This window comes from Sinocyclocheilus rhinocerous, unplaced genomic scaffold, assembly GCF_001515625.1.
Source record: "Sinocyclocheilus rhinocerous isolate Xijiao unplaced genomic scaffold, SAMN03320098_v1.1 scaffold1870, whole genome shotgun sequence".
Taxonomy (NCBI): domain Eukaryota; kingdom Metazoa; phylum Chordata; class Actinopteri; order Cypriniformes; family Cyprinidae; genus Sinocyclocheilus; species Sinocyclocheilus rhinocerous.
In genome coordinates, this window is record NW_015664009.1 from 758851 (window position 1) to 780893 (window position 22043).

The 22043-nt window shown below is 38.5% G+C and overlaps 3 protein-coding genes across 4 annotated transcripts in view; all 3 read right to left on the bottom strand.

Moving 5' to 3' along the window:
- thap12b (THAP domain containing 12b) overlaps positions 1 to 280 on the bottom strand; it is a 10025-nt gene extending 9745 nt beyond the window's left edge. Inside the window, 1 exon segment of the mRNA XM_016539515.1 lies at positions 20 to 280. Within this exon segment, the coding sequence (XP_016395001.1) occupies positions 20 to 108 (89 nt within the window). The 5' untranslated portion in view covers positions 109 to 280.
- A 5325-nt stretch (positions 281 to 5605) lies between these two features.
- On the bottom strand, positions 5606 to 17835 carry LOC107729114 (dual specificity tyrosine-phosphorylation-regulated kinase 1A-like). Of its 2 annotated transcripts, XM_016539491.1 has the most exons (11): positions 17349 to 17835; positions 11616 to 11812; positions 11307 to 11399; positions 10895 to 11083; positions 10489 to 10636; positions 10083 to 10369; positions 9841 to 9987; positions 7072 to 7212; positions 6645 to 6948; positions 6413 to 6537; positions 5606 to 6322 (listed from the first exon to the last, which is right to left on the bottom strand). In XM_016539491.1, exons 2-11 carry the CDS (start codon positions 11733 to 11735, stop codon positions 5759 to 5761), a joined length of 2118 nt encoding a protein of 705 aa, XP_016394977.1. In that variant the 5' UTR covers positions 11736 to 11812; positions 17349 to 17835; the 3' UTR covers positions 5606 to 5758. The 2 variants fall into 2 exon arrangements, with proteins under 2 accessions (XP_016394977.1, XP_016394978.1); XM_016539492.1 differs by lacking the exon at positions 11616 to 11812.
- The window catches only part of LOC107729116 (CD166 antigen homolog A-like), a 35013-nt gene continuing 29701 nt past the window's right edge, over positions 16732 to 22043 (bottom strand). Inside the window, exon 14 of the mRNA XM_016539493.1 lies at positions 16732 to 16743. The gene's annotated coding sequence lies outside the window, so the exon portion shown is untranslated. The remainder of the gene's footprint in view (positions 16744 to 22043) is intronic.

Below are 22043 nucleotides of genomic sequence, written 5' to 3' on the forward strand. Positions count from 1 at the left end.
AAAAAAAAAAAAGCCATACCTCTCTGGATCCCTTGGAAACCTAAAGAAAGCTAAATCGGACTGGGTGCTTTTCCTGGTACAGTTCGGAGCGGCACAGAAATTTGGCATTATGCATTTAATGTCTGATGAAAACCTTTCAAAGCTTTCTAGGTACTCTTATTAGTTATGATGCCACTAATACAATCATCGCAGCACTGCACAAATGAACAAGGCGCGCAAGTATGAAACACTAGTATTATAGGCGTGCCAACCCACAATGCAATTCGTTTCGATCCCATAATGCACCAGCCATACTGAAAGCAGTTGCGATTAGCGAATCGTTCCTTTGAGTCGGATCTTTTCAATGATTCGGTCGAACCGGTTCACAAAACCTGATTCGTTCCAAACGGTTCTCGAGTGAACAGCTCTTACTACTAACTAACTCGTATTAGATTTGTAGGGTTACATTTTTTAAATTTTACTTTGACTTGATAAATAAAATAATAAAAATAAACTATTAACTATATTATTTTAAATGTTTCTTGTATAGTTCTCTCTGTCTTTCGTTTGTTTGAAACACATAATGACCCTTTTGTAGATGATGTAAATTTCCATTATTTTTTTTTCTAAATTTTTAATAGTTTATGTTACAATGTGTTATATAATCTATCAGTTCAAAACTCTTTTAATCAGATGTGAATGTTTTTCACATATAAATAATGACTATATATTAGGTATATAGTTATAGACATAGTTATATAATAATAATAATAATAATAAGATTGTTAAAGCAGCTTTACAGTAGTAATCAGAATATATATATATATATATACATAGAGAGAGAGAGAGAGAGAGGGAGAGAGAGAGAGAGAGAGGGAGAAATTTTGTTGCTAAATTTAGCAACTTTTTTAGACTACCCTAACAGCTTTTTCTTCCAAAAGCACCTAGCAACAAATTTAGCTATTTTTATAATTTTATTTGCCTACTTTTAGCAACTTTTGATAAGTGACTCAAACAATAAAAAGGCACACATTTTCCATCTAAATTTCACAAAAAGAGGAAACCAAAGTTGCCTAGCAGTACACACATACATGAATTAAGTTATTGCTATTTGCAATTGTTCAATTTGATAATAATAATAATAGTTTAATAATTGTTCATTTATGATACACCTTAGTAGCTTGTACCTGCGATTGTTGATCAGTTAGTACACTATAAGAAAAATATCTAGAAAAAAAATTGAAAAGGTACTAGTAATTTTCCAGGACATTATCTGTTATCCATTATCCGTTGTAACCATGTAACCCGAAAACACAAAATACAATGCTTAATTTAAAATGCAGGTAAAAAAACAAAACAAAAAAAGAGCAGTGAATTGCCATAGTAGATTGTGCCCTATTTCTTACAGACTTTTCTTAGTGTAGCATACTAACTACTAATACACTGCTTAAAACTAGAATTGTTCAGAATGTGTAGTTTTACTAGTTAACTAGCTAATAGAACTTAAATTGTAATCGTTCAAAAATGTGTAAATGTTCAATAATTCAATGTTGTTCAAAAATAGTTATTTCTATTTTAATATTATATTATGCATTTATATTATTTTTACGAACAAATCTAAATTAAACATAAAAATATATATTTTTGCTGAGATTTGATGTAGTGACACAATTTTGCGTCGTGATTACGTAATGACGTCATCACGCAATGACATCACAACATCATTTAGCAACTTTTAGCAACAAATCGACCTTCCTTTAGCAACTTCCCCTGAAAATTAGTTGGCAACACTTGACTGGATCCTCTCATTAAAGCGCTCATTAAAGCCGTGAATCCTGTAGATGGCAAGATCAGAGACCGGACAATTATAAGCTCATAAAATAACTTATTCTCAATCCCAACGTTCAGTGTTCTTTGCAAGTTTGTTTTAATATTTTTATGAGCTCAGATATGTTGGCAGCAGCCTACAACAAAACCTGGGTGTCTCGGTGCAGGATTCAGTGGTCATTTGTGATGTTTTTGTCTCCGGGTAAGAAGATTATTTTCTCCCCAAATTGTATCTACATTTGGCAAAATAGAATGTTACTGTTATGCAAATGTGTGTTAGTCGAGAACAGCCTTAAGTAATACAATGATTAAACGTTATCAATTACACACTCGTACAAATTTGCAAGATTGAATAGCGATACTAAGCCTACCCACAACGCTAACACTAAATCACTGGTCTCCAAATCAACAATGTAGCATATGTATTAACCATCATTGTTAGAATTTAAATACTCCAGTTTTATTTAAAATGAGCTGTCAAAAGTCTCTTTAAATATGCCGCGTGATTTCATAACTACGTCATGACGTAAGGAATCACTGAATCTGAACCGATTCTTTGAAACGAACTGTTCGAAAGAACGGCAGATTTACATTGAACGCTGTGAGTCAATAAATTATTGAAAGTAAACATAGGGCTCGTCCGGGATTTGAACCAGGTGTAGTACCGAAATGCACCCGAAGCGAGAATCATACCCCAGACCAACGAGCCGCGCAATATATAGCCAAAATACCGCCTCATAAACTATGCAACCGAACAGGTTTCCGTTACATTACTACTGTTTAAAGCTGAGCTTCTAGTTTCCATCGAACTTATCGTAGACTTATTTATATGAACCTTTTATTCATTTATGTGCACTATTCGATAATCTACAAAAAAAACCTCATTTAACACGTTTGTCAAGTTTTTGTAAGAGCTGTTGGTACAGACAGTCCTCTAAATTAGACCGAAGAAGTGTTGAAGCAACAAGCCAGGGAATAAATGAAGAAAAAAGCCAAGAGCGCATCAATTAAGTTATTTTTTATATATCATACATAAGACTGTTTGAATATAATACAAAGGACATTTTCATATACACAGCAAAGTCTTGACTAGATCTTACAATCTGTGGACACTTATCCTTTCCCCATGCTGTTCAATTATATAGTGAATGTTGCATGAAAAGGGTCAGGAAAATCTGAAAAGGAAAAGAAAAAAAAAAAAGGCAGAAGAATGTTGAATTAAAATCCACGATCTTGTGTATCAGTGACATTTACCGGCAATTCATTTAAGAGAAAGAGGGAAACAGACCGCAAACCATGAGCATTAGAAAAAGTGTGGACATACATGCGTCATACCCTGTGAAAAGATTCTTTCGGTAGGCTACAAGTTATAAGCCCTAGCTTTAATGTTGTCCTGTTGATGTCAAATGCCTCTGACTAAAAGCAATTTTGGTCCAATGACCAAGACAGGCAAGAAGGGTTTAAAAAAGAAAATGTAATTGACATACCAGCATGAGCAATGTAGTGAGTTCTATACTTCCTTTATTTAAAAAAATATAAATATATACATAAATTCTATTTCAACTATTAAAAAGGGGCTGCATTTCATGAAAACGGCACTAAATCAGGTCTTAATTAGTAACAGCTGAAACAGGTGCACTCTTTAAAAGTTTCTGTAATTTTTAGATTTTGATTTCTTGGAATGTTTGTCAACTTCAGCAAACTGCACTCTGCACTATATATATATAACAACATTTTTGAAATCAAGCTAACATTCAGGTAAACTTTTTTTTTTTACCACTAGCTGTTGTGAGATTTGTAAATATACCAAACATGATTCCGGCTGAAAGTGATCTCTTTGTGAAAGGAAAATCTGCAAATGTGAACGCCACACACTTTCTGGCAGGATAGTGTCCCACTGTCTGTAAAAACTGCTAGATCGAGAGCAGCAGCAAACAGGGATCCTTTGAAGAATTTAGACCTAAAGTGAGAAGCTAGGTGGTGGTGGTGGGGGGCTCACAACCTCAGATATAAAAATCAGAGTGAGCAAAGCTATCCTTAACATGACTAAATAGTGACTATAAACACTTATCCTCTTCATAACAACATGCATGTGCCCAGTGTTTGTGTGGCAGCACGTCACCTCTAGTTTCCCTTTGAATAGTACATCTGATGCAAGCATCCAACCAATCACTTGATAACAAATTCAACTCAGACTCAGAGGTCACAGTAGCTACAGTAGACTGCCTGAATAAATAAATTTAAGTAGCCACTTAGATTTAAAAAGGTAGAAATTAGCATGTTCATCAAATTATTAGGTATAAAAGGCAGCATCACTGACTGATAGACCAGGTAAATACAAAACAAAACACTTTTCTCTCCTCAGAATCATTTGTGATCTCTCAGCTACTCTGTAGCCTGCAGAGTAACCGTCTGTGTCCCTTCCCTCCCCTTGACAGGAAAAACAAATGGAAAAAGGTAACAAATCGGGGAGGTTTATCCATATATTAAACCAATTTCAGTATTTTGTTAACATTAAAACATGAAGTTCAGCAAAAGTTCCAGTTTGAGAGAGAGTATACAGACTAAAATGGACTTTGATGAACCTTGGGCTGAAGTGGTGAACTGCTACATTATTTCTTACAGACACCTAGTGCTATAAAAAAACAACTGCTTTGGTATATCAAAAAAGAAAAGAAAAAAAGCTAAGCCGGCAATAAAGAAGAATAAGTAATTTGTGTAAACTTCACAGCATAATTCAAGAGGAGAAAAAAGGCAGTCACATAAATCTCATTACATATCTTCTGTGTTCAACACAAAGAGGCAAATGTATGCAGATGTTTTTTTCAATGGGAACCACATGCTTGACGGGGGAAAAAAAAAGAAATAAAGCAAATGAATGGGAATGAATACCTTCTATGTGAAATCCCACTTCGGCAATTTTAGGAAGTCATGTTAGGGACGTTTGAGCAAGACCCTGCAATTTGGAGTCCCTTAAATGAGAAATATTTTCTAAATAAAGGCCTCTGATTAACCATTCTCATTCACCTTCCCTAACCAATTAAGGACTCTTTAAATGTTAAAAATAGAGGACAGCCATCATCTCTATTTCACAAAGTCCAGCTCCTTTTCAGTCAAGGTCCAAAAGTCGTAAGGCCAAAGGGTTCTCAACAACAGCCCAAGATCCATCTGGATCCGGATCTGTTCCCCTCGTCGCTCCTCAGCTGCTGTACGTAGTCGAAGCCGTCCGGTCTGGAGGACTCCAGGCCTGAAGAGTACTGCACCTGCCTGTCTAACACCAGCTCCTTCTCACCGCTAGGCCAGCGCTCGCCACATATAGCTCCGCAGCTATGTGCCCCCTCTCGAAGAGTTACACAATACCGACAGCATGAAATATCACTGCAAGTACTGCTTCCTTGACACGCTACAGGTTTAAACACACAGCTCTTTAGAGAAGTTTCACTTAAAGGGTAAATAAAAGAACGACCAGCCAAATTATCATGTCCAATGTTTCACTTGTTTGAACTAAACAAATGTTTTGCATTGCTTTACATATAAAAAGCTGTACGACAGCTCACGGCTCTGAAATGCTCACTGTATTGAACGAAAAAAGGGACAAATAAAAACAAATCTCCTTGTTTCCGATGTAACAGATGGTAAATAAGTACTGTACGCAGGTGAGTGAATCGGCAGATGAATGTCTCAGTTTCACCATGGTTATTTGCAGTATTATTAACTTATCTAGAAATAGACAATGTAAAATGATGGAAATTCATATACTTTTTAAATACTCTTCAATTTGTAGCGGTTCAGTGATATCTCCCCTCAGAAGTGAGCAGCTTTTATTCTCTATGCACCTTTTGAAAAAACAGGAGAAAATGAAAAACACCACCATAAAAATGGGGGAAACAAAACAAAATAAAAAAAACAAAAACAAAATTCACACAGAAAAACAAACCCATTTCAGCTAAAGTCACGAGCTGGCCATCGAGCTCTGCTGAACGCAGACTCCAGTCATTGGAGAATCTTCCCTATCAATGCCTTGTCTCATGCCCAGGTGTCCCTCTGCTATAAAGTGACCAGTTCCTGTGTTTGTGGCAACAGGGTACGTGGGACGTCCAGCCATACCAGTCTCTTGGCGAGGATTTGAGAAGGCACCCAAACCCATACTGATTCTTGTGTTGGCAGGAAGCTGGCGGAGCTGGTAAGCCTGGTTGCCTTGGTTTCCTGTGGAAGAGGAAGATGTTGAGGAAGAGGATGCCGAGGAAGACAGGGATGTCATGGACAGATGACCGTGCACCACCTCCATGGAATCCTGGGTGGAGGCGCTGTTGGTGGGCGAGTTGTAGAGATGCGGCCGTGGTCGCGTTGCTATGACCTGTCCGTGGTGATGTTGATGGTGATGGGGGTGCAATGCCTTGGGATGCTGGGGAGGCACATGAAAAGTGGTTTCCTGGACTGGATGAGTCTCTACAGTGACAGGCTCTGGTCCTACGATTCCAGGCCATACTACTGGTGGATGATAAGGCTGTCTCGCCTGTACAAACAAGGAAAAACATTGTTCAATCATGAAGGCCAAACTTTGATTTGTTTTAATTACTTGACAAGATCAACCAGGTGGGCTCACCTGAGGGCAAAGGTTGTCACAGTCTATGGCTGGCATGGCTGTGCCAAAATGCCCGCCGCTGTGCCGATGGTGATGAGTTGGATCGGATCTTGCTCTGCCACTGGTGCTTGTTCCAGACGATCCTCCTGAAGCACAGCAAAAGAACTACATTAAGCTTTACCCAGAAACACTACTATCAAGCCAGTTACATTCAAGAGATTAGAGACCAGAACAGATTCAACTGTAGTAAAACCTGAGCTTGAGGATGTACTAGAAGTGGTCCCTGATGACTGTGACTGCTCAAGTGCAGGACTTGTTGACACACTACTGCTTGTATTGGTTCCTTCATCCGTGGTCTTCTTGAAAAAACTGTGCTGGAGGGCATAGTAGGGCTGAATTCGCGTCTTGGGGTCGTAGTCCAGCATTCTGAGAATGAGGTCCTTGAACTTCAAGTAGTCAGCTACTGCGTGTCCAGATTCTCCCGCCCGACGACCGCCTGGTCCACCACATTCCACTCCCAAGATGACATGGAGCTTTCGAGATGCTGGAGGTTTGTACTGCTCACAGAAAAACAGAAAGATGTTCTAGCACAAGAACAACAAGCAGCATTCCCACAAAAGCTGCATAAAAACAAAATTCACACGGCAGTGATTCTACTTTAAAATATCAATGACACATACCCTTTTTCCATCTTTGGTCTTCTTAATACTCCATGTCCCATCTGACAACTTCTCAAAGAACTTCCTGGCTTTTGGTGCTAGGTCCATAATGTGATTGGGTGGGATCCCAAGTACTTCAACAACTTTGTTCATTTGGTCCACCTTTCATTTTTAAGAATAAGTTTGTTTTATCAGACTGTATTTTTCTATAACAGTAGAATCTGACTCCTGTATTCTGTACACACATTAAACAATAACTTAGGGCAGGGGTTTTCAAACTGGGGTCCGTGACCCATAACCAGGGGGTCTGCAAAATTATTTGCTATACCGTATTTTCCGGACTACAAGTCGCATTTTCATCATCTGAAACGTGGTATAATTTATATTCTAAAGTGACTTATATAATGCATTTAATTTGTTTACAATATGCAAAATGTAAACACTTCAGGGATGCAAACCCATCATGGGTGAAAAAGGTGACAAAGATGAGCTCCCCCCCCATCCCCCAAAATAAAGCCCTACATTTTTTAAACACTTATAATAATTTAAAGCCTTTATTATTATTTTTTACTTTGCCAAAATTCACTTTAAATGTTCACTTTCATTCATGAAGAAGACAGGGGGAAAAAATGGTCTCCTGGTGAAAAACAAAGACTTAACATGAAAATGACATGAAATTACCATTACAACCAGTAGATGGCAGCAGAGGATCACTCATTAGCTCAGTTGCCATTTCAACTCCCTAGGTTTTTTTTCATGTCGTGCTTTTGGATTTATTATAAAATGGCTATGAAGTATAGCAAGTGCAGGAAGTCAAAGTCTCATGTTAGGGCTGGGTATCGAGTTCGATACTTTTTAGGCACCGACCGAATTGCCTCGATACCATCGAGTATCGAAAAACGTCTCGTCGTTCGGTACCAAATTTCGATACCTAAGGGGTTAATCTCATCAGCGTCAGTGAGCCATGTAATTTAAAAATATATAAATAAATAAGCCCAGACACCAACAGCCTAGTAAGGGTTAATTATTTAAATACTTAACTAGTTAACTACAAATTAAGTTATTAATGGTATAATAATTAAATAATGCATTAAATATTTTGCCATTTTTTAGATTTAATTTAAAAACTACATTTTTCAAACATTGCCTAAAAGAGGACACATCAAAAGGAGAACTTTAAGTTATCTTTCCTTGTAGAAGCTGTTGAAGCCAACACAGATTTGTTGCTGCTGTAGTTTTGTTACTCTGATTTTACTCTGCATCACTTAAAGCACAGCTCTGTTGTTTTGACATTGGATTGTCAGATAGTTCGTTCCGTATATTGCTACAGGTATCACCGTCAATCACGGATCAATTTGGCGGATTCACTCGCGTAATGTTTTTAACTTGCGTTTGTCATTCCTGAAACCGTATACGTAGACGGTCCTCTTAGAGAAAACGAGCAAAGGGCGATTCACTTATGGTGCAACTGACCAAGCTTACTCGCGCAGAAACTCCTGATATAATCAATAACTAACTACACAATGAATATTGTATTTACATCGGGTATGATTTCTTTTTATCTTGTTATAAAAGGAAGAGCGTGTAGAACCGTGTAAACTTGTGAAAACAATAATTAGATCAGAGCGAATTCTGATTAACTTACAGTAAACACCTCTGATTGGCCACTGCTTTCAACAGAGATGCCTGTGACTACAATACTCAACGCTGCAAAACACAATGTAAATAGAATCTTTTGGTTTTGTAATTTGAAACCAGAGCACGCACACAAAAACACAGGAGCGTTTGAAAGTGGGTGACTTCGAGCAGGTACAGAATTGAGTTGGTACTACTGGCACTGTAAAAAGACCCGATATCTTTCTGCTGATATAAAGGAAGTGTTAGTGTCGGCGCCTCACGCGCACACACAACATATCAATTCTAGCATTGCTAACTTGACAGTGCAGCCTCTTCATCAAACTAAATAAGACAACTAAACATACAAAAGGTATTTGGTTACTCAATTTAGTCTGTTGTACAATATGTAGGTTGTACCGATCAGCGCGAGATCGCCATGCTGTGGTGTTTTTTTAAACACATTTTTGCGTATGTGAATGATGCGGTTTTAGGTGGAAATTGGGATACGAGAAGTACAAAGCCTTCTTTACATATCAAATAATAGTTTAGCAACCAAATGTTACATGCAACGATTTATTCATGGAAATGGCCGAATGAGCCATTTATACCAATTAAAGGGGTCATATGATGCTGCTAAAAAGAACATTATTTTGTGTATTTGTGCATTTGAAATGTGTTTATGCGGTTTAAGATTCAAAAAACTTATTTATATAACATTATTTTCCACATACTGTACATTATTGTTTCTTCTCTATGCCACTTAAAGTCTGTCAGTCCGAACAGCCGACATTGTAGTCTACTCTACCAGGATCAAGAAACAGTCCTCCATAAAAACCCGACTTAGGGGATTTATTCCCACATTTAAATGTAGTTGTCACTCCTAAAACTTTGTATTCATGGTGTTTAAGGATACAGGAAACATAAAGAGTATATTAGTTCTAATTAGTGGTCGACCGATATATTGGCCGATATTTGGCATTTTTCAAATATAAATTTTCAAATGATTTCAAATTTCTTAAATACTAATTAAAATAAATACAATTATATCGGCCATCGGCCACCCTGCTTTCCAAGATATCGGCATCAGCTGTCAAAAAACCCATATCGGCCGACCACTAGTTCTAATAATCATCATCATTATTAATAATAATAATAAATCATACAGATCATTACCTCATTGGCTCCACTAAATAGAGGTTCTCCTGTATGCATTTCCACCAGAATACATCCCAGAGACCACATATCTATGGCCAGGTCATATGGCATTCCCAATAACACTTCAGGGGAGCGGTAGAATCGACTCTGGATGTACTGATATATCTGATGGAGGAGGAATACGTAATCAATAACTTTAAGCATACTGTGACAATCTCCACACTTTCCACACATACAAAAAATAAGACGATTCACAATACCCTTTGTCCCAGTTGGCAGGAGCTCCCAAAGTCCACTATTTTGATGGCACTTCTCTTGGGGTTACAAAGCAGGATGTTCTCTGGCTTTAGGTCACAGTGGATGATGCTGAGCTCAGGTGTAGCGAGAAACAGTAGTGCTGTACACAATTGCTGGGCAAACTTCCGTGTCAGATTCAAAGAGACACCTCTGAAGTTCGTATTCCGTAACAAGTCATACAGGTTGTATGACAACATTTCAAATACTAAGCAAAGATGATTCCGGAACATGAAGTGCCGTTTCAAATGTACTGAGGCAAAAAAAAAAAAATGTAACAAAATACATTAAGATTTTTAGATTTAAATTTGAAGGAATGCACTGTATGCAAAGATTTTGAAATTATATCAAAGAACTGAACAGGTTCCTTACCTATATAGTATTTCATCTCTGTGTCATGTTTGTTCATGAGCTCGAGAAGCCGTACTTCAATTTGAGCTTGATTCAGAAAGGCCTTCTTGTTCTTGATAATCTTAATTGCTACCCACTCTTGCTCAGCTCGGTCGTAAGCTTTTACAACCTAAAAACAGGCTTCGATTACATTCATAAGACAAGACTTAAGTTTTGTTTACTTCTAAGATATTAAAAATACTCTGAAATAATGATTACACAGTGCATCATTTTGGCAGCTATGGATTTTGCTTTCCAAGTCCAAAACAATAATTTATCCTCCATTTTGTCAGGGCAAAAGCTGATAATATTTCCTACCATTTAAAATCTTAAAATAGGTTTTCTTCCTTTCCAAAATAAACTACTTAAGAGACTCTAGACATCATACCTGTCCAAATGACCCTTTTCCAATTAAAGAGTCAATTTCATAGCGGTCCAACCATTTTTCCCCATTCTTGACAATGTAGTCGTAGCTCTCATCATCGTAGCCATCGTTGAAGACTTTCCTTTCTTTCTTGTGGCTGGAATCCTCAGCTTGACCCTGTTGATGCCGTCGTTTCTTTTTTGCATAATACACCTATACAAAGGAGAGCAAGCAAGCTTCACAGCATTAGACTCAATACAAAAGTCCTTGAGCATTGTTGTGCTCATAACTTTAGAGTGTATTAGTGTGAAAACTTCCTAAAAGACTTTTCAGATATATGTCTACTTATGATCAAGTATCATAATTTTGTTCTTTATTACTATTTTTTAGCTTTATTTTACGCTGTACTACTTCAAGGAAAACAAAGAAACATTACCTCATTGATGTGTTTGTAGGTTTTGATCAGGTCTATGGAGAGCTTCCTCAAAGGAGCTAAAGTGGGGTCATGCAAGCACTGGGGCATGTGCCTCTGCAATAAAAGAAAGGGAAACATGTGGATTTAATAGTTTTTTTTTTTTTTAACAAATCCACATACTTTTGACTAAGGTAAAATAATCCAAAGGCTAAGTGTCAAGTAACAGGAAGAATTCATTTTACAAAGCGCAATAATTGAGCGTACTTCATCCATGTTTATTCACAATGCAAAAAAAACTAAGTGCATAAACAGGAGTGGAGCATCCAGTACCTGGCTGGCAGTGAGTGCTTGTGTCTGATCACTGTATGGCAGTACAGTGACAGACTGGTCTGTACTCTGCTGTTGACAGTCACTGTACTGCTGGTGCGAATGAGGCATGGGAGCAGCCATCTGAAGACCAGCAGCATGGAAAGAAAGAGAGGGTGCAAGCCGGACAGACGAGGGTTTGCATGCTGAGGTCTCTCCCCCTAGAGGAAATTTAAGCTAAATTAGTGTGAGTGTTAGAACTAAATTCTCCTCTCTCCCTGTGATCCTTTGAACCGCAAACCTCTTTCAGGTTATTAAGACTATCTTTTTCTCTCTGTTTTAGGAGAGCAAAACCATCTCTGAGATTTTTATTAGGGGTGTAACGGTTCACAAACATGACTGTTCGGTATGTACCTTGGTTTCGATGTCACGGTTTGGTACAGTTTCGGTACAGCGGGGGGGGAAAACTATTTTTTTAATTTTTTTATTAAACAGTGGTTTACTGAGCAAACTGCTCTTTTAAATAAACTCAGTTATAATAAAAATTTTCTTAGGGATAAAAATCTACCTCAGCTTATGCTCTAAACTAGTGAGCCCTTTTATATTAGGCCTACTATAAGGTTACCGTTCACAACAGAGCCCAAACTTAAATTTAATCACTATTTATTTTTTAAATATAACAAGCAACACAACTTAAAAAAAATGTATGCCAACATGTAAATTGCACATAATGCAGTTTTTAAATTAACTTCTAAATTATAAAAATTCAGTTTGTTGTTGAAATATATTCATTTACACAGTGCCTCTCATAACTCGTTTCATAACAGATTTCTTTAAACATTAAATAATTAAAACATCACTAACAGGTAAAGTAAAAGATAATGAGTAGGCCTATATAGTCTCATATTTCGCGAAATGCTCTTCTCTGCACTTCATTTATAACGCACTAACGAGCTGTGGACAGTGACACTGATGACTTCCTGATAAATGAAATGCTACGTGACATTTTGTTAACAAGCTGTTTTATTGTCGTCTTTCCGCGGTCGAAACACTGATTGAGCGATTACGTGAGGCGTGAGATGTTTATTTCGCATTAAAACTAATAGTAAAGAGGAGTGATGATCACGCTCACTCGCATTCCGCGCTGCAGTTTGAACCAGGGTTGCCAGGTTTTCACAAGAAAACCCGCCCAATCGCTACTCAAAACTAGCCTAATCGTGTTTCGAGGGGGTCCACAGTTAAAAATCGCGTTCCGGGGGGTAAAATACATGTTTTTTGGCGGGGTTCCCCTGCTAAAATTCACATTCCAGGGGATAAACATGTTATTGGAGTCGCTTCAACCCGCGGACATGAAAAACAACCCGCGGCAACAGTGTTAAAGTAGTCCAATTCTGTGGGAAAACCACGGACTTGGCAACACTGGTTTGAACTGAGGTTTACAGCAATCAGTCGCGCCACATCAAAAAGCGTCAAAACGGCATTTATTGTTTGAATTTCCTGAAAAAAGGCCATAATTTGAAATTCAAAAGCAACAATATATAAAACTGGAAGTTTCCAATGAAGTTCCGCTCGTGCAGTGGTTAAAACAATGCTGTATTTGTTAAGTACACATGCGTACTGAAACGAAAGGCCCATACCGAAAATTTTTGGTACGAATGCGTGTACCGTTACACCCCTAATTTTTATGTTAAAAAAAATGAAGCATAGGCTTGTAGCACTAGAACTAAAACACAATAGAATAGAAAGCGAATATATAATTAAGTACAACAATCTATGAATTTATGAATCTTGTTTATCAGAATATAGCAAAACACATCCCTATGAGAGGAATGCCAGAAAAATAAAGGCACTAACAATTAAACCATAGCAACAAAAAGACAAAATCATTTAATATAACTATACAGAAATGGGGGGGAACAGTTCTCTTCTCAATTTTTAAATAAAAAGAAAGAACTACATCGCAAATTTCATGTCAATTACAAAAATATCTGGTCAGAAATCTGTCCTTTTTTAGCTGTAAATTGTGATAATTATAAAGAGCTTGCTCATATATAAGCATCTCTTGCCAGGCAACACAATGCACCACAGCCACACAGAATCCCACCACTATTCAGAATCCCAGCAACAGCACCTAATTAGCATAGCCTATCACCAAGAAGATACAGTGTGATTTGGCAAGCCCATCAATGTTCAAGCCAATCACAGAAGAGTATGCAAATAGCCTACTTTTGTTGCCAGGGCAGAGCTGCTCCCATTTTCCAATAAGAAAACAAGAAATAAACAAGAAATAAAATTGAACTTTGGCACACTTAGATGAAGCATCCACCACATTGGAGCCTGACAGCAAAATAGCAGCTCAGACCCCACTCATGGTGTAGGAGCAGAGAATGATTCAGCTGACCTAACTAAGGCAGGGCAAAGAATTCATGTGATCCAAAAAAATATCAGAGGATGGAAACACTTCAACAGCCTCAAATACAACCATTTCAAAAGATTCAAAAGACAAAAACCTATGAAATAATAAAACATTTTTTACAGCACATTTTTACATTAATTTACCAACATAAACATTTTAAATTTATGATATATTTAAAGAAAAAAGTACATTAAAAGTGTATTTTTTATCTGTTCTGCCAAGGCATAGTTCTCAATATGGGCTTGATGATTCATGTTGTCAAGGACTGCATGCAGTTCACCAAGAGAAAAACTGATGTATGTCACAGTACAAACAGAAACAACATTACATTCTGCACCACAGAAGACCCTCTTACTACATATAGAGTTCTGTTTCTTTGTGATTTATAAGCAGCTTTATAACTCAGGGGAAATAAGAATTTATAGGCCTGTATAAAAAATTATAAAGTTGGTAACATACAAAATATGTGAACAAGACTTTGCAAATATAAACATTAAATATGACCCTCAGAGGTGTATTTCACTATTCTGCTTGTCACTCAAATTTTACATGTCGTGTACTACTCAGATTGACAATTTATTTCTGAATCTGATTAAACTACAAAAAAGGTATTATCAGTTTTTTCTGTTTACTGATCTATGATTATCCTGTTTTCAAGTAAATAATAATAATAAATTAATTATAAGATTTGTTTTTAACAACCTAAAACAACACTAGCAAAGACTAGTGATATATGTTTTCTAATAGCCAAATAAAAATAAATAATAAATTATCTTCAGGAGCTTTTGACATTTAATTCATCCTTTTCAATTAATTTTTTTCCATGGCATGTCTGGTTATTGTCAGGCCAGGTAAACATCAAACATACAACAAAATCCCTGGACTACTGTACAGTAAGGGACTGTGATCAATAAATTACCTTCTCACAACAACGCCAAACATGTTGAATGCACATGCAACAAGAACAATTATGGCTTTACATCAAACATTTTCCAATCTATAATAAAGCTCTGTAACAACATAACTGGTCCTTTCTTATAGTGTAATAGTGGGTCAGCTCCCTGTAATTTATGGCTTTCAAAATGGCCAGTGACACCTTCTCAAACTGCAAAGTTAAAATGTGTTGCATGTCCCAGAAATTATTCCACTTATTTGGTGTGGACCACAAGAACAAAAAAGTAGCAAACTGAGACAAACTAAGCCACAAAAAAAGAAAACAACTTGTTGTTGTTTTTTTTGCTACCTAGTAGATATTCCACTTCAAACTAATTTCAAAGTGACTAAATGCAGCCATGCTAAACAATGTTCAACATTAACCATCATATTACACAGTGACATACGAATACTGAATTAGACAAATACTACCACAGGGATCAATAGAGTAAGATGTGCATAAATGCACAACAGTTTCAGCTTCATAACAATAACCGATGCAAAAAACTAACCTGGATGCATGATTTCCAATATAAATTTAATTTCATCTTAATTAGTTGTAAAATGTTTTATTCACTTGCAATGAGTGTTAACAAACGAATCTCCCCATCAAAATCTCCTTTGAGTCCTACATGAACAGAAGGGCTGCAAACAAACTTTGATGAACAAACATCAAAAAGAAAAAGAAGAACAATTTAGAAAAATGACAACTCATCTCAATACTGAGCATGTAGTGCATGCATTTGTACTTTGTTTTCTGATCGCTTTTTTTGTTTCAAACTTGGGTAACATTGAATTCCTATTTTTACAAGCAAGTCTAAGTTCACAACTACTCCCAAATTTCACCTAATTTACCCAAACATACTCGAGTGTTCAAAAAGTAATAACACCCCGCCCCCCAATTAAAATTCCCTAGGTTACATAAAGTTATAATTAACCTAAATGTTGACAAATTTTCTAAACGCTAATAAAAAGAAGCCCTCAAACAACACTACAGCAGATTAGCTGGATTTCAGCACCACTGAAATTCCAAAACAATGTCAATAAGATGGAAAGAAAAGGGATATTGGACTGTGCATGGAGTGTAAGGAGAGAAAAAAAGTGTAAGCGACAGTACAGACTCTGGTCTTTTGTGCATGTAGGCCTATTCCTGCATATCCAGCTAAATGCATGCAACTCATTCCTATAGTGTGATTGAAATAAGGTTTGTGCAAAACAACAAATAAACTGCATCACAGGAAAGAACAAAAAGCTCCTGTTAAACTAGGACCACTGTCAATTACTCTTTTAGACTGCTGTGGGAGGAAGTGATGGACAAAAAAAGATGGCATCTGTCATTGATCTACCTATGAACTTTCAGAATAAAGTTTACCTCAGAGAAACAAAGGCAACAAACCATGACCCTATTTAAGAGACATTTCTCTGTGCATAATGCATCCATATCTGTATCGGCTGTACTTTTATTATGTATTTAACAGTACCAAAGCTGAACCTTCAGGTGACACTGAGGGGGAAATCTTACAACCTGTACTGTATACCTGGTCAGAGACCATTATTCATCTGGAAAAGACGAAAGCATCCTTCTGAAAGCCTTGCACAGATTAACAAATACAAATCTGAGCAGCGTGCCATCAATTCCTTCACATTAACGACCAAAAAAACTTGATAAAAAGCCTTGAACACTGAGCAAACTAGCCAGAGTTATACTGAGTGATAGTGACAGGTAAAGCGGACCTTACCTCTCTAGCTGGCTTAGCCATTCATCGGGCTCGATAGGACTCGTTTAACATTTCCATCGTCACGCTAAAGTCTAAACCCGTACTACATGACTGAGCAATGTTTGCTGGATAACTATGGTTAGGCATCACATCGCTGGCTAATGTCAGCCCCCTCCCCCGACAGGAAACCAGCCTGATGGCTAACTGACAACACGCTAGTCATGGGGCTTCATCATCATCATCATCATCACCTCCACCACCAGCGTTACCAGCCAAACACTCCCATCCGAGTGATGTGATGATGCACTTCTGTAATCACCAGCTGGCTGACTTTCTGCGGGTATATAAAATCGTAGGCTGAGCAAACCCCACATATACACACACATTTGCTCCGGCAGGCTGACCTAGCAGAGCTACACGGGGTTACCTGTTAAACAGACTGTCCTAAAACCTGAACAAATGCTCAATACTGGGGGTTGGGGAGTGTAAAAACAGATGCCGATGATCGGATAAGCTATCTGGCGTATGAACAAAGATCGCTAACTAACGTGAGGAAAGTTGTTAATCGGCTAGCCATCTAAGTTAGGCCAAATCAACCTAGCCTGTAGCTTCTAGCAAACAAGCGGTTTGTAAACAAACTAACAAAGGCCATACGATTCACTTAGACCTCTACAAATGTCAAATACTCACCTTTGATGGTGTGATCTTCATTTAAAGTCCCAGATCCAGTAAAGTGAGGCGACTGATCCAGTTTCTCTACGCTGCTTCCGATGAGACACCCCTAATGTATTAAACCAGACGGGGCGAAATGCCTTCCTATTTCGTTAGGCAGGTAAAACAGCGTCTTTCCGATGCGTTTTTGCCCATGTCAGACCTCATGTGTGTCAGACCTCATTTGTGTAGCAATCATGGTTTATAAGTGGTGAAGTGAAGCTAGCGGCTAGTTAGCGCTCTTTCTCAATGACTTTTAACGAACGCAGCTAACCAGCTAGCGCTCGGAAACGCACATTGAAGATTATTCGCTTCTGGAGAGGCGGAGACGTAAATTAATTGTTTTCAAAAGTAAAATTAGTCGCAAAAAATCAACGACGTGCAGATATTAAAGAAACAGCTACGCGAAAAGGTGAACAAAAAACAATAGGTTACTTGCGTAACCCCGGTTCTCTGATAGCATTAAGTGAGGTGTCTCACTATGGGATACGCCCCTTCCGCGTATTCCGCAGAAGCCTATTACATTACGCCAGCCCCAATTGGCTGACAGACGTGACGTTGTGTCTGGGAGTGGCCTCCCCACCCGTTAGTGATGGGAGAAACGAACCATTTCGAAGCTTCGAATCAATTGAACCAGTTGCTTCGCAAAATGATTCACTGTTTCGAAGCGCTCGAAACACCACACGCTGGTGACGCATGCTGGTCAAAACTGTGTAAATGCAACAAAAACTCAGACCAAAACATGCATAAAAACAGCTTTTACAAACCTAATGAAAATGCTTTCTTGAAAGTATAATATATTAAATGCAATCAAAATAATAAACTACCATTAAAAATGAAGTGTCTGTATAATAGGCCTATGCGTCTTTAAAATTATTTTTATTAATTTGCAAGGGCTTGTTTTTTGTTTGTTTTATGGAGAGCTTGTCTAAACAGGCCAGTAAGAGACTATTAACTACTACTTATCCTTTTAATTACACAAATGTCTCATTAAAAATGTCTACAAATTGATCAAACTGATCCGAGATCGTATAACCATAGACGCTGATTCATTGGTTTGCTGCTGGAGGGCGATCTCAGCTCGCATGATTCACGGGTTCATGGAGATCATCGCCCCTAAAAGGAAAACTATTGAAATTTCGAAACAGTTATGACGTAACGAAGGCGCGTTTACTGAAATCACGTGACTTCTGGCATTTTGATACGCGCTGCGAACCACAGTTGCCAAGTCCGCGAGACGGTCCTCACTGCAGAACACAAGATCCAGATCCAACTCCTCCCACCCTACATATACCTAAACCTACCCGTCTCCACTTCCTGATCCCTAAACCCACCCATCTCCACCCCTAAACCCACCCATCTCCACCCCTAAACCCACCCATCTCCACCCCCTAGATGTGGATCCAACCACGCCCCCTGGATCTTGTGTTGTGCAGTGAGGGGCTACTGGTTTTTTGGGTTTATTTTAAAAAATATGGTTGCTTGTTAGGAAAATCTGACAAGCAACTTTGTTTCTTTACATTTATGTTCGCCGTGTTCTCCAATGCATTGATTGACACTCTGTCTGCTCACAGTTAAAAGCCAATTAGTGCAATAATATAAGTCCTGTAGCGTAATTCATCAAATATTCCGCCCATCATGTTCAAAAAGAAGGAGCGTGACGCTGTAATCCAAGTAATGATAGTAGACGTAATAGAGGAGTGCAATGACTTTCTTTTATAAGGTAATTTTTAATTTTTACAATGTTTTTGTAATGTATTATCACGGGCTGTAATAATAAAAAAAACAAGTAGGCTTATAGTAATATATACAGTATATACAGGCTATAAACATGTGACTATGTTACAGCTCCCCTTTGAAGCTCTTGTGTTCTTCTCCTTTTCCATCTCTCTAATCCTATTCTGCTCACAGATGATTGGAGATGAGTATTGTTTCCACTTTGATGTCAGGATCCTGCCCTGACAGTCTTGTCTGTCCTGTCTTTGTTTAATGTATCTTTGTTTATTTTGTGCCTGAGCACATGGCTGTGTCTTTGTTTGTGTTGGCCATGTGCTCCTCATGTCCTGCCTCCTCATTTTCAATCACCACGCCCCCTTGTTTAGTCCTTGTTTGTCCAATTGTGTTCACCTGATCCTCGTGTGCTCTGATCCCTTTATATTGTGCTAATTTCCCTCTAGTCTTTGCTGGTTCGTTTTGTGTGTGCATTCGCCGTGCTATTGTCTTTAGTCTTGTTAGAGCTTACTATTTAGTATATTGCATCCAGTCTGGTTTTCGTCTTGTTATGTCTAGTTTTTGTTCGTGTTTAGTCTATAGTCTAGTTACAGTCTTAGTGGTTTAGTTCTTTTATTTTAGATCCTGAACCTTTTGATTTTGTCTTTCTTTTCTTTTCTTTTTCTTTTCTTTCTCTTTTCTTTCTAGTTTTCAGCAAGGTTGCTGTCTTGTTTTTGTTTGTAGTTAGAGTCAATTTTTTCCTATTGTTATCCTTTTGTTTTCACAAGTTCCAGTTTTTTTTTTTTATTTTTTTTTTTTAGCTCATCCTTTTGTGCTCTCATTTTGTTAAACTCCGCTTCCCCTGTCCATTCTGCATTTGGGTCCTCCCTTGACAAACCGTGACATTTGATTTTTGTAAAATAACTTCTGTTTTTACTTTTTAGATAAAATAGTAGTTTCAGTTTAATATGTTGCAGGCTCATGTATTGGTAATAAATAATTGATAAATAATATTGATAATAAATCATCAAAATATTGGGCTTGCTTTTTTTTTTTTTTTTTTTTGTTTCAAAGCTTCATGAAGCAGTGTTTCAAAAGTGACCATCACTACACAGCGTCACTACGACATTCAAAACAAGCACACCTCTTCCTCACTTCGCACAGCAAGGAGGGTGATCTGGTGAGACACCTCACATAATGCTATCAGAGAACCGGTTCTCTTTCAAGCATATGTTTCGGTGTTTCACTAGGGGACATCCTAATTCCCCTATTGCCAGATAGCCTGCCTCGAAGTCTCCTGCCAACCACAAGCACGCATCCGGGGCTGAACGATCATGACTCGTGACACACATTCCTATGCTCAATACTGCATGTGCTAAAGTTTGAGCTGTAACATCCAGTTTATAAAACCCTGCAAATAAATGTATGCGGTGAGGACCAACTCACTGCTTCACAAATATCCTGTAACGTGACTCCTTTAAATACAGTAGAGCCCACGACATTCCCCTTGTTGAGTGTGCACGTAAACCAGGTGGGGACACAGGGCCCTTACAGGAATATGCCAACGAAATAGCCTCCACGATCCAGTGCGATAAACGCTGCTTAGTAATCGGTTTCCCCGTAAGAGGTTTCATCCAAGATATGAACAGCTGATCACTCTCCCTGAACCTTCTGGTTCTTTCTGTATAAATGCGTAAAGCACGCACTGGGCACAATGCATTTATTAACTTTTGCTGTTCTGATGAAGCAAAAGGTGGTGGATAGAAGGCTCTTAACTCAAGAGGAATGATAGCATTAACTATTTTGGGCATGAATGCAGGATTAGGTTTCAGAACTACCCCTGCACCCCCCAGACATGAACTGCAAACACGCTGAATGCACTGAAAACGCATGAATCTTGCTTACGCGCTTTGCCGAAGCCAAATCTAACAGCAGTGCCATCTTAAATGACAATATTTTGAAATCAACCTTGTCCAGCGGCTCAAATGGGGACATGGAAAGAGCATCAAGCACCAATCCCAAATCCCATGAGGGGGAAAGCAGTTTTGAAACTGGCAAAGTGTGGTGCGCGCCCTTCATGAACCTGCATACCAAAGGATGCTGCCCCACAGTTTTGTTATCAAAACCAATGTGACAAGCAGATATAACAGCCAGAAACACTTTTATGGTTGAAAACGCTTTCCCTTGGTCTATCAAATCCTGAAGAAATGATAGAACAACTGCCACTGAACACTGAAAGGGAATCTCGTGTTTAGTTGCGCACCAGCGCTCAAACACGCCCCATTTGCATTCATAAAGAGACCTAGTCGATGAAGCTCTAGCATTTTGTATGGTTCTAATAACGCTGTCAGACAGACCGGTTGTATTTAAATTGAACCACTCACAGGCCAGGCCCATAGTGCCAGGCGTTCTGGATGAGGATGAAAAATCTCCCCCTCTGCTTGTGACAAAAGATCTCTGCGCAGCGGGAGAGACCACGGGTCTTCGTACAGCATATGTATGATCTCCGCTAGCCAATATTTCCCTGGCCACCTCAGGGAGCGATAACTCCGCGAGGTGATGTTATACTGTGTTCTGTTAACATGTTTTGCCATATTTTTTGGGGAATTATGTTTTGCAACATGTTCTGGGAATACAGTGAAAACTTTATTGAGTTTTGAACATTTGAAACTCGTCCCTTGTCGAACACTGAACATCTGAGGGTCGGGAGCTAGCGAACAGGGGGGCTGTGGGCTCCTTTCCCCGGGGAAGACCCCATCAAAGTTCACAAGTTCTTCCTAGGCAAGGCAGTTCTCTGTTCCAGGACTCCGCTGTGACCTGCTGCATTCACGTTCGGTCTCTTCCGTCTAGGAATGCGATAGCTGGGGGGGGCGTGCCGTAACTTGTGCGAAGGTCTGCCGAGGTGGTGGAGGGGGTGCAGTCTGTGCCTTTCTAGGCATACAGAGCTGCAAAGCCTCATCGTCC